The sequence below is a fragment of the Cydia strobilella genome, chromosome 11 (genome assembly GCF_947568885.1).
Source record: "Cydia strobilella chromosome 11, ilCydStro3.1, whole genome shotgun sequence".
Classification (NCBI taxonomy): Eukaryota; Metazoa; Arthropoda; class Insecta; order Lepidoptera; family Tortricidae; genus Cydia; species Cydia strobilella.
Genome location: NC_086051.1, coordinates 2,597,835 through 2,611,827, shown reverse-complemented (window position 1 = coordinate 2,611,827; position 13,993 = coordinate 2,597,835). Strand labels below are relative to the sequence as shown.

General features: G+C 38.3%; 1 protein-coding gene across 2 annotated transcripts in view; it reads right to left on the bottom strand.

The window, feature by feature from the left end:
* Nucleotides 1-13,993, bottom strand: part of LOC134745350 (tyrosine-protein phosphatase Lar) — a 631,884-nt gene that overhangs the window by 402,409 nt on the left and 215,482 nt on the right. For both annotated transcript variants that reach the window (XM_063679373.1, XM_063679374.1), the window contains exon 4: nt 838-879. In XM_063679373.1, coding sequence (XP_063535443.1) covers nt 838-879 — 42 coding nt within the window. The remainder of the gene's footprint in view (nt 1-837; nt 880-13,993) is intronic.

The window sequence follows — 13,993 nt, the reverse complement described above, 5'->3', positions numbered from 1 at the left end:
TCGTAACCCGTTACTACACTCAGAATACGCGTCTAGAAACAACGGCGCAAATTACACCTTACCGTGTTTGACGTCATCAAGAGAACGCCTTTTTTGTAGTATTTTAATGCATTTCAAAGTAATGCAGGTAATTTATTGGTTCCAAGTAAGCTGCCTTGAGCGGCACGGAACGTTTAATTTGGTCAAATGCCTTTCCAACGTGCTCTACTTTTTAAACTTGATAGACTTAACTTCAGCATTGTAGAGGAAATTTAACCGAATACAATTATTAATCAAATTTTAATAGTTAAAACAGTTAGTATTGTGTTTATGCATCTGTCATACTGCCGGCCGGCCCTCGCCCCGGCCGCGGGCGGCGCGGCGGGCGGGCCGGCCGGGCCGCGTACCGCGCAGACGGTCGGGCGCGCCGGTGCCCGCCAGTCCGACCAATTAAAGAAGGCTCCCTTTCCATGCATATTATTAGCAATCAGTTACCTTCTTAACTCAGTCGGATAATATAATGAAAAAGCACGAGTGGAATAATACACTGAAAGAGCACGCGTGTTTAATATCTAGGATTATGAGCCAAAAATCGTAACGTATAAATAACACTTGCACTGCGTGTGCTATTAAAACCGTTGCAGACTTCTCTTGGTCTAACTCTAGTTACAATAGATTTCTTCATATTTCCATGTTTGTTAATAGTTTTAAAGATTCTTTGATTATTTATTTTACGTATGAGCGGTTGCCGCATAATTTTTAGGTTTGTGATGTGTATAGCTGAGAATCAGATACAATTATTTCAAATTATCTATAACATTTGAAATTAGATTTATTTGAGTAAGGTTTTGTACTTACGGGTGTGGTGTGGGAGCCCTCGCTGCGACAGGGTTCCAAGATCTGTAAACAAACAATAATATCATTAATATTGTTTACTTAACATAATAATATTAAGAGACTTTTCACATTCACCTACTGGAATGACGTCTAAGTGACTTCATTAAAAATAATAATGAAAATGAACATAGTAAATAAAATAAAATTCTGTATATATTGTCAGAACCAACAAATGTGCTTAACATTTGGAAAATTTGTTCAAAAAATATTCTTCGTTAAATCACGAGAATTTATAAAAGTTAACCTTTCGTATGCGCATGTCAAAAAATTGCCATATAAATAGCAATCGTGACAACTTCACGTTTAAGTTGTTTATTCAACTGAATATATGGAGCAGATCTGCTCCTAAGCATACGAAAGATTAATAATATAATATAGAATATGGATTTTTTTATCATAAAATAAGTACCGACATAATAAATTTAAACTGATTTATAAAAATACAGGTCGGGCCATGTAACATAAGCAGCCAAATAACACTAGACCCTACTCATAGTGTTGTGTTCCTGCCCGTGAGTAAGGTTGCCAGAGCTCGAGGGAGAGGAGTGTTAGGGTCGGCAACGCGCAAGTAACTCCTCTGGAGTTGCAGGCGTACATAGGCTACGGAGACTGCTTAACATCAGGCGGGCCGTATGCTTGTTTGCCACCGACGTAGTATAAAAAAAAAAGCAAAAATGTGTAAGGTATTTAGATAAATAATCAATGTCAAGTATTATAAATCAAGAAAAAATATTACAGCACCACCCGGTTACAAATATGGTCAGTTTAATATAGGCTGCGTTTAATAGCACAAGATAAGTACTCGTATCTAGAACCGAGAAATATTAAAAATCTAATATCAAAACTAAAAGCAGCAAGTCATTTACAATTTTAATACTTCGCTATCACCCAACTGGTCGACGTAACTGCAAATCATCAATATCGCTAATATTACGGAAAGGGTGCCTACGTCCCTTGAATTATCTCCTCTGACTGAGCGTTTTACCAGTATGGCCGGCGTTATTAATACGTTACTTCCGTTTCCGTTTGTATTAATCTCGTTTGTATTAAGAGCGGCCACGTAAATGTCACAAACGAGGGCCAAGTCATTAAAAATTGTGCCTTTTGTGACCATTTCACAACATTGCTCTGGACCTAGAAACCTGCCGACAAAAATATCTTAACGGCGAGGGAATAAACCACGGCGAGACCTATTTCTGTTTAAGCCTGTGATTGTGACGTTTACTAAGTTTGAGTAGTTTGCTACTCGCTTGTAGAATACTTGAATAGGAAACTCATCCAACATCTTCGCCTTGTTTCCGATTTTGCCAAGTTTCACATTATAGAAGCGAATCCGTCGCAAATTTAAGCAAGAGACAAAATAGCGAACATATTTATGTTATCATAATTATTATGATTCAAATCAATATGGATTTGACAATGACAAGATATTCAATCCTCCAGCCGCCGCAGCCGCAGCGGTTTAGCCGCCAGGTTTAAAGTGGGACTGGGCTGGACATGTCTGCCGGATGCATGATGACAGATGGGCTAAAATAGTCACTAGCTCTCATCCCCAGTGTAGTCGTGGCAGAGGCAGACCGAGAAAGAGATGACGGGACAATTTGGATGCATTCCAGCGGGATTGGCGGGATCTTGCTCATCACAGGGAGGTTTGGAAAGGGAGAGGGGAGGATTTTGCCCAGCAGTGGGACAACACATAGGCTAATAAAATAAAATAAAGATATTCAATGACATTGCTCTCTATAAATGCTATCTGCGCCGACAATCGTTATTTTCTCTATTTACAATATTTAAGTACATTTGGCAGAAATTACAAAATAAACAATTACACTTCATTGACTTTATCTAAACTGTCATGGGTCATACTAACATTTCAGTTAAGTTTACGGTTTCACCCACGTATTTTTTTAGATAAAACACTAACGCAGCGTACTACGTAGGCGAACTCAATTATTTATAAGTAATGATTTTTTCGGAACGAAAGTCGTCTAGTCTAGTTATAAAATAACAATACGACAACATACCTGAGGGTCTTGTTACCTTACGATGTAATATCCGAATCGCCATGGAGTGGGCGCCGGCGCATTGTTTACATAAGCCGGCACAACGCTAAAATCGTAATTACACCCTACGATTACACTGATTTTCACTTTCATCACATTTCTACACCACATAAACATTGTTATTTCACTTATTAATTGTCTCTCTCTCTGTGGTCGCTCCCTCATGACTGAGGATCGTGGTCATCAGTGGATGTGGATGCTCCACACCTGGTTCTTTTAATCTGCCTCCATCGGTGCCTGTCCATCGCGTCTCTGACGACCGAGCAAAAGCTGGTTGAGGATGCTGGCTGGATGGTGGAGGTCTAATCAATTAATAAAGTTATATTTACTGGAGAGTAACGTGACAATCATCATCATTCGCTTGCCCTTGTCCCGTTCACTTGGGGTCGGCGCAGCATGTCTTTTTCTTCCATACATCTCTGTCACCCGTCATCTCATCATTCACTTGAGTTAGTTTCATATCATCTTTCACACAGTCCATCCACCTTTTCCTCGGTTTTCCTCTCCTCGTACTTCCCTCCACATTCATTCATAATACCTTTCTCGTCACATGACTTTCATCCCTCCGCATCACATGCCCGTACCATGCTAGGCGATTTGCCCTTACTTTTTCTGTTATGTTAATGGAGAGTAACGTGAGTCACGTTACGTGACAATGTTGGTCACAAAAAAGTTAATGATATAGTGACGTACCGATGCCATAGACTCGATAGCCGGGAGTGTTTGAGCTACTTTTTTTAAAGCTTTGAAAATTGTAATAAATGTTCGATACAATAAAGTTTATACAATAGTTAATTTAACAGGGAGAGAGATAAATGTTATTACGTAAGGCGCTGCGTAACATGTCGCGCGAGTGATTAAAAAATGCGTGAGTTAAACCGTTAAATTAGCGGCCTGATTCGAACTGTAAGATACGTTAAAAATTTGCTAAAAATACGATATGGCTCGGATATGTCAGTGTCAAAAGTGACGTTTTTGTTTGAAGAAATTACATTTCAGATTCGTGCAGAGGCTTAAGACACCTTGTATAGACACGTTAGGTACGTTCTATCAATAACACCAAGCTTATAAAAGATTATAACGAATCGTTAGCATTGCACTTAAATTCACCTAACATTCCTCAAGCATCACTTTTCTTAGACTAATTCTTATAAAACAAACACTGGCAAATATTGCGTAGAAAAAGTGCGGCACTTTGGCAAGTACCAAATAAGCAATAAATATCCTAAGATTTGTGGTGTAATTGTGTCAATGATTACATATAACAGATTACACAATAAGAAAACTCACGTTTACGATATATTTCATTCGTACACATAAGCGCTCCTACAAATATTTCGTAGCGAGCTCTTGCACCCCACACGACCAATTTATATACAAGATGAGAAGATCACAATACACCCATCGAAGTTTATAAGTTATGTTTTATTTTTATATTTTATTTATATATAGTAGTGTTTCTACTTAAAATAAAAACAAATTAAAGTATTTTCTGTAAATAATGTAATTTGTTCTAATACTTCTAACAGTACCCATCGAAACTTTAATAATGTATTGAAATAGACAATATTAAAAGACATACTTTTGATGTCAAATGGTTAGCTCGAATACAGATGCTCCATCTAGAGAGTAAATGATAATAACAGTACATTGTATTAAGCATGTTTGCCAGCTTGGCTGAAGAGAATCCTGAGGGACCGGACAATGTCAACCAATCGCACTATATCTCACATATACAGTGCACATATTTAAAACAGTGTATTTGACCGAGCAAAGTCCGAAAATACCGCGGCTCAATCCACAGTTTAGCTGTGCGAGGCAGGCAGTTTTATTTCTGGAGACACACACAGTTAATGACTGCCAACCATAAGTGGCGAAGATGGAAATGTTGTCGCGTAGAGCGATAGCGGAAAATGCGACAGGGATTAATCCGAACGGTTCTTCGGAGCACTCTCCGTTATACATGCGATGGAAAATGCAAGGCGAGGCTACATCTCTACGCAACTTATATCCCCTAAATTTGCTGTGATGTCATCGCCCTGCACCAACCTTCGTGATTGCTATTTTTTATTTAGATCTTTATGTTTCTTGTACATATAAATCTATATCTCACATCTTTGTCGCGCGCGCAGTGTCACCAATTCTAGCCCTGGAGCGCATTGCAATATCCACGCGAATCGATTGCAAGCCCGCTAATATATTTAATAGATGGAACACCCAACATCTGAAACTGCAGTAAAAACATTTAGGAACAGTATGATTTTTTAATGAATTATAGTCCTTGCAATCCCTACTTTATAGTTCATTCAGGGGGCATTCCATGAGCTGTCCCGTACAAGGGCATTTCATTTCGTATATTACCTACATTTTATAAATAATTTGTTGCCAGCATTTTAGTAATAATTTTTTGCAGGTCTCAACAGACTTTGTTAATTTCCTCATTTCATTTTTTTTATTTTGTTAAGCGTTTGTTTCTTCGCAAATGCTAACTTTGCCCTAAGGGCAAAGTATTAATCTAGTTTTAGTAAGATCTAGGTTTAGTAAGCCGAAACTTAAAAAGAGACTAAAAACATACCTTTTAGAAAATTGAACATGGGAAAATTTACTTATTAGGTATTTGTGCATGTTAGTTTTTATGTTATATATAAGGATTACTGTCTAAGCTGTTAATTATTTTGTTCAGGTGCATGATTCCATTTTGTTATTGAGCGCTTCAATCGCCAACAAACTGGTTACAGTTTGGCGATGCATAAATTTTGTTTGTAAGCATGTACCCTTTGTGTAAATAAAAAAAAAAAAAAAAGTATTACATATTTTACTAGCGACCCGCCCCAGCTTCGCACGGGTAGTTCAACTAATTTAAACAAAACCTTTACAAATGATACATACAAACCTTCCTCTTGAATCACTCTATCTATTAAAAAAACCACATCAAAATCCGTTGCGTAGTATTAAAGATCTAAGCATACATAGGGGCAGACGGACAGCAAAAAGCGACTTTGTTTGTATGTAGAGATGGTTTACAGATTATCATACTGTTTGTAAGCGGTTGACTGTGGCGATAGTGTCTGTCTGCAACCGTTTAGGGTGGCGGTGGAGGCATTAATACATAATGCGTTGTAATGGCGGCGGCAGATACTCAGAAACGCCTAGCTTATTGCTATTATTACACTTTTTATGACGTACTTACACTTGCGAAATTATGGAGAAAAATATAAATTTCCCTCATCTTAGCATTTTCCCGGTCGTTCTTTAGAAATCTAACCGCCTCCATACAATCGAAATTACGCTCTCATTTTAATACAACATTCTGAAATTTGACATGAATATACAAGTAACATATACATATCTATGTCTGGTACTATTTTTCGTTGTCAAAAATTGTTATTATACAAATAAATTATAGTTTTACATACAAAACTTCTACTCAACTCTTCTTAAGAAGGGTTGAGTGCTTTGCCGGCCTTGTAGATGGGAGTATGCTCTTTTCTTGAAGGTTTGATGGTATCGGTTCGGTAATACCGCAGGCGACAGTTAATTCTACAGTTTAGCGGTGCGAAGCAGACAGTGTCTGGAGAAACACACGGATTGAGGACTGCCAACCATGTAAGCGGTGAAGATGGAGATGTTGTCGCGTAAAGCAATGGCGGAAAGAAGCATCTTTTTAGCCACCAAGAACGGCGGTGTCTCTCCGTTATAGACGCCAGGGCTTTAACATTCTGCTTTCAAATATAACAATAACAGCACGTGATTTTGTGCCAGTGTTCCGCCATCTTGAATAGAGCCAAGTATAATGCAACCGAAATCGACAATCAATTTTCGCTTGCATGAAACTATTTTGCCATATCGTTTAATATTTATGTTTTATCTGCCTGTAGCTCTGTATTTACCAGAAGTTACTAGCTTTATTATCGGTATGTAATCCCAGTTTAATTCTAGAATGGAATTACATATGTACATTCCCAATTCATATTTTTTGATAATCTGACCAAATGTTAAACGAAAATAAATTGCAAATAAACTGTGTTTAAATTAATTATACAAAGCTAAAAGCAGTTTAAATCGATGATGGTAGGTATCCTGTTGTCGCTCATCAGGGGCGTATTAGGGCTCTTAGAAGGGATTTCCATTGTTCACGGAGCAACGCGGCCTTCTCCAGCTCCGCCCAGCCAAGGCCTTCTTTTCAACTGTGCGCCTCTAGGTGGTACGTGGGCGACCTTAACCCCTTTCTCCAGGAATTTGTCAAGTCAGCCTTTTCTTGGATTTTAGGCAAAAAGAAGTGTTAAATCCCACTGGTTATTTGATTTCCCAGTCATGTCATCTATAGCTTCAAAAAGGTTACTTCTTCGCTATTGTATTGACTTGGTGAGAATATTTGGTAGCAAAGACTGCACAGACTGGACAGAAACGGCTTTGGACAGAGTAGCATGGCGGTCTTTGGTGTCGGAGGCCAAGATACACTTCGAGTCGTCGCGCCACAGCAGTAAGTAAGTAAGTAAAGTACTTGACGCAGAACTTGGCATGAAACCTTAATGTGGTCGGACTCAAGCCCCACTCGAATTATCTAATTTTCTGAATAACTCCACAGCACCTTATGCAAATTTCATCCACTTCTGATTATTCTCCGTTTAACAGTTATTTATACTAAAGACGAGCCGGTAAGTTGCAGAGATCAGCTGTAATTCCCAATGAACACAGAACGTATCATCTTATTCAAACCAGTACAGGGTGTTATACCTCTGCGAGGTGAATATGTACTACACGTACCTCATACATACTAAATTACCTTCGTTGGGCCATATTATTAAAAAAAGGCGCACTGTTTTACAAATAAAACATTTTTAATAACATGGTTGAAGTCTCCCGGACTTTCATTGCCTACTTTTAATAACGGGAAACCGTGCCGCAAATATATTATTCTAAGCATGTCTAGAGCATAGTGCTGTATATGGGGTCATCCATTTGATCGATTCCTGAGATATTCAAATTACTTTAAACGGGTTACTCGTGCATTACTAAGTCGTATATTTAAACGCTCGACATGATTCGATTCCTTGAGGATCTTCGACTAGAAGCACCGACTCACACTTACATATTAGCGCGACAGTGACAGTTGCGTTTCGATCGTTACGAAGCGTAAGCGATTGGTATGTTGGCTACGCGGCCTGGTTCGTGAGTGACCCGTTTAAAATAATCTTAATAATTATGTTCGAGTCTCACGGGAGTTTTACAGTTAGATTCCTGTGATCCTGGTGCACTGAGCATTTTTTTTTCTATGCCGTACAATCACCACTTTGAAGTTGCAATTCTGTGCTGTAATTTAATTCATTTTCGGCAGCTCAAGAACTCCTTGCGGCTGATACTGTTGTTTCACGAATCAAGTAATTAAAACACAGAAGCGGAGTAGTCTAAATGTTATTGTTTATGCAGCCGGGTCCATTTCCAGATGCGGCCGCGGATAGTCGGCTTCTCCGGCTGTGGTAGTTTTGCATAATATCGTCCGGATGGCTTGGCCAGCCATTCATAATGATAAAGAGCCATTATCAGGGTGGTCTAGAGATTTGTGGGAGACTAAATAGGTTTTAGGAACAGACTAGAGATTTGGTAAAAATAATAAAACTACAAAGAATTGGCCACTCACTTTCGCTTGAACAAATATCAAACTCGCTACCACGTAGTTTTAGCAAATATAACACATGTGCGAACTTTTATTTCAAGTGGAACAAAATAGTAGTAGTAGTGGGTATTTAAATACAGTGATTAAATAAAATCTCTTTAACCAATCGTTTAATAATCTCTAACGACATTTCGTAAAAATTTAAATTCAAGTACACTTACATGAACAACGACCAAATCGTCAGAAAATATATCACAAAGATTTAAACAAACCCACTACCCACTAATCTTGTATTCCCGATCCAAATTGCCCCAACCAAATTCAAACCCGCAGCCTATAATCCCGGCAATCAAACTCTGCTCAATAATTACAGCGAGACCAGGAAATAAGTCAAACTTGAATAGGTTCGTTATCCGAACGCCTCCCATAATAGATTCATTGGACTTAGATAACTTAGTTTGCCAATTATACGCTCACTTATAAAGCATAGCCTCTAGCCGGAACATGGATCCTACACTATTAATTAGTTTAACATAATATATATAACATTGTCTGCGGTTACCGAGATCATCATCATAATTTAAGAGCATGATGGCTCTTGTCGGTGGAGTATGCGCCAGTTTTCGCGGTCCTCAGCCAGGTTCTTTAGGTCCCTGTAATACACGACATTTGCTTTCGCTTTCAGTTGTTGTGTGTATCTTGCTCGTGGTTTTCCTCTGCCTCTTCTCGCTTCGATCTTGCCTACCGATCTTGGTTACCGAGATAGTTACTCATAAATTAAAACTAGGTATGTAAACAGATTATATCGCGTATAATGAATACAAAGTACATCCCCACGTTTCGAACCCATTAACGCGTTTCAGCGTTTTATTTCATAATCATAACATATACTTTGAAGCGTTTTTTATAATATAGGAGGCAAAAGAGCAGACGAATCGCCTGATGGTAAGCAGTTACCGTTGCCCATAGACACCTGCAACATCAGTGTAGTTGCAATTGCGTTGCCCGGCATTTAAGATGGGAGGACGCTCTTTTCTTGAAGGTTTGAAGGCCGTATCGATCCGGAAATACCGCGAACGACAGTTCATTGCAAAGTTTAGCAGGAAGAAGACGAGGAGAAAGGCACAGTTGAGGACTGCCAGTGGCCACCATCAAACTGGTGAAGATGGAAATGTCGCGTAGAGCGATGGCGGAAGAAGCTGCACACATGGCGGTGTGTGCACAAAATCGAAGGTCCACCACAATCCGATACCCATCTCACAAGAGATACATTCAAAACTGAAAATCTCATCCATCTTGATTATACAATGTTCATCTTGCTCTTAACAATGCGACATGCACTGAGACTCATACAAGATCACTATCAAATCAATTGCTATTTTTAAAGTTTGAATGCGTCTCAATGTATCCGTATCCGATATCAGTCAGAATCTCTGTAGCAAACTCATCGATTCTGCAATTCGTTTCCCCTATTCATCGCATTGATTCGTATCCGCCGCGAGTTCTTAAATAGACGGCTAGGAAAACAGCGGATAACAGTTATTATCAGATCCCTGTATAAGACTGAAGGTTGATTCAAATTTCGTTATTCCTTATGGTTTTGAAATGATTTTGATACGACCTTGACAATCGTCTTAGTGATTAGCGCGCATCTCACACACGACTCACTTCATTTCACATGCAGTGTAATCAGCGTAAGCGATATCAAAATAAGGTCATAACCGGCGTTAGCTTTCCGATAGCATCATCAAATCAGCTCCATGTTAACATATTATTGCATTTAATATTGTCTTCGGTTACCGCGATAGTTACTCATGAAATAAAAGGGTCACCCGTTGACCACGAACGCTGTAAAGAGTTCGAAACGTCGGGATGTATTATAAATTCAATATACGCGATATAATCCGTTTTCATAGTTTTATTTCATATTATTGCATTGTTTGGCGTAATTCTGGTGAATTACGCCGAGTTTTAAGTGAATCATCACCAGATAGTGATTTAAGTGTACGTTACAAGATTTGAAACATAGCTTCAGCACAGTGAAGCTAAATAAGTTTGTAAAATCGCTAACCGCCATTCTCGTAGCCTCGCCAAACAGGCACCACAAGCACCAGCTAACTCAATTACCGGCATCCGGACTCCATGAGTGCCGATTCACTGACTTTGGTATTTTTCCCTCACAAATCAGACGCGGGTCGATGTCGAGGGGCTCTTTTGTCGCGATGACCTTCGTGTCGAGTAATGACGTAATTATGCTGATTTTCAAGCTTGTGACGACGTCGTTAGGGCCGTGAGAGAATTCAGGTGTACCTCTATTTGTGCAAACAGTGTAAACACGTTATTTAAAAGACCGCGATAAACAAAGGTTGCAATAATTTTATATAATTATCGAATTTAAACACACCATAATATTGTCTTCGGTTACCGCGATAGTTACTCATGAAATAAAACTATGAAAACGGATTATATAATGCTTGGATTGGATTATTATGGGATGTATTATAAATTCAATATACGCGATATAATCCGTTTTCATAGTTTTATTGCACACACCATGTCTAGGAGACTAGAATATATAGTAGATGACATAGTTCTAGTAAGAAAGTTAATAGTAATAGTAATAGTAATAGCCTTTATTTCATGCTTCTTTTTTTTTCAATTACATAAATTTCAATTATTATTGGTTTATTATTTGCATGTCGCTTGAGCGGAAAAGGCCTCCCCCAGTTTTTCCCATTCCTTCCTATCCTGTGCTGTTCTCCACCAGTATCTGTCGAAGTTCACTAGCTCGTCTCTCCATCTTTTATTTGGTCTTTTTTGTTTTCTCGTTATTCCTATTGGTGACCATTCTGTGACACGTTTAGTCCACCGGTTATCCGTTGTTCGACATATATGGCCAGCCCAGGCCCATTTGTTCTTTTTTATTGCGTATATTGTATCTTTTACTCCAGTTTTCTCTCTTATGACTTCGTTTCTGATTCTGTCCTTAATTTTAATTTTTAACATTGACCGTTCCATAGCTCTTTGACAGATTTTCAGTTTATGAATATGTTTCTCAATGGGGCTCCAGGTTTGGGCACCGTAAGTTGAGGTAGGTAGGACAGCAGTATCAAATACCTTTTTCTTTATGGCCATCGACATATCACAGAAAGTTACTTCACATTAAATCTCCAGTCTGTTTATAAGTTTTTTGGTTGACGACCGTGCTTACGAAACTGGTCTTAAGTTCGATCCGCATACTGAATATATAAATGTTCTTTTAAGTTTAAACCATTAATATCCCTCAAGAAGTTAAAAAAAATGAGTTTGCGAATAAAAACTAAAGCTGTTCATACTAAATTATTATTTAAACCAAAGATAGATATCTCCGTAATAGATGGATACAGTCTAAGGAAAAAACGTGCCTCGAAAATCACGAAAATTTGACTCTCGATCAGATGGCGCCACTAGTTTTGGCCTACACTCGTATAGAGGGCGTTGACTGTTTCGTTTGTTATTTATAATTTTAACGCATATCAGTGAAAGAACATGGGTCAAAATCATATAAAAATAATTAATGCAAATAAAAAAATCATTTATTCATATTTAAATACATTTTAACGTATTTTTATAAATCTTAATTTTTAGTTTCAAAGTATGTCGATAGATGGCAGTGAATTTACAGTGGTTACAAAATTTACTATGACAGTACCGCTCTATCTTATTATATCCTCATTGTTTAAACCGAATCCAACTGTAAGCTGAATTTCCAGTTGATTTTATCTACCGTTAAAATCACGTTTTAATATTTACTGAAAGTCTATAAATAGTCTTTTAAAACATACACGGCCCGTGGTGAATGATGCAAACGTATCGAAAAAGGATCGTGTAGTTTATCTGGCGAATTCCATTTTTAAAATGCGATATCGTTTTGGTATTAATCTCGTTACAACTCTCACATAATAAATAACTTAATGTGAGCAAGATTCATATTAAATTCGAATATGCCTGAACAGACTGTTTGAGCGGCATGTGAGCAAGATTCATATTAAATTCGAATATGCCTGAACAGACTGTTTGTCGGCGGCGGTACCATGGTCGCATTTTTATCGCCATGCGTCACTTTCGCACTTACATCCTTGTTAGAACGTGACAGGCATGATGACATGATAAAAAACCGACCATCTTAGCCCTGCTAAGTAAAACTGTTCCCCGTTATGTTCCAGAACTTTGGTAATCCCTCACTTTGTTATTTTCAACTCGGTGCAAAATTAACTTAGACGAACTCTATGCATCTTGTTTTAAACCGTGTTTAAAAAGAAGATTCTTAATTCGTCGAAGTATTTCATAACATTTTACGCATTTATAATTTCTTTAAGTTCTCACGCTTGAATTACCTATACTATACTTTTGACCTACTCGTAGCACGGTTCAGGTTAAATGAGGCATTAAGTAACAAAGTTACAATATGGCATATAAGTTGGGAAGTGTAGGGAACTTTCGTCCCATTTCGCATTATTGACTAAACGATCCGTAAACAGGCAGAAACTGGCATCACTTTGTATATTGGGTTCGTTCGTGATGCAAAATTTCTAGAAGTGACTATACGAATTCACGCACGTAGTCTGAGAAATTTCAGTCTGAGGAAGTTGGTGTGCGGACTGCGGGTGCGGCCGTGGAGTGTAAGCCTTTCTTAAGCCCCTATTACACGGCTAGCAACCATGTCTCCGAAGGTTTAAGGTCACCCTGACCTTGGTAGATAGATAGATAACTTTATTCAACCACAACGTACATGCTTCTGTGACACAAACAATAACAAGAGACAAAAAGAAAGTTGACAAGAGACAAAAAAAATAAAAGGCAACATACAATTTGACCCTAATAGCAGTAATAACGAATTAACAATGTTTGTATTTTATATTAGGTATAGTAGGGTCATGTATTTTTAGATCAAGTGAAAGAAAAAGTAGGGGTCGTGTCGTATCAAAAAGTCAAAGAGCTGGCGCGGGATAGGGAAAGCTGGAAGATACTCCACCGACAAGAGAATAACTCTTAAGTTAATGATGATGATGAGGGTCATGTGTTGTGGTAAAGACTATTCTTATACGACTATGCCTATGCGCAGACTCAGCATATGCAGCAGGTCGAAGCGCAATACAATTTGGTTGCCGCAAGGGCATCCAATATCAGACGATTCTCAATATCGGTATTAAATTCCGAAATTGGCCATCAATACCGGAATTCCGGAAGTAATACCGGTATTGAGGTTGACCATAAAAGTAACATCAGTCAAATAGTCTATGTACAGCCATTCTGAAAGTGTACTCCGCGGACCCCTAGGGATCCGCAGAGGTTCTGTCTGTCATCTCATATATACAGTTAATTCGACAAACGAAAATTTTTTATTTGTGGCTCCATCATATTTTATTTCCAAATCCAATCTATGAAAATGGTCCGT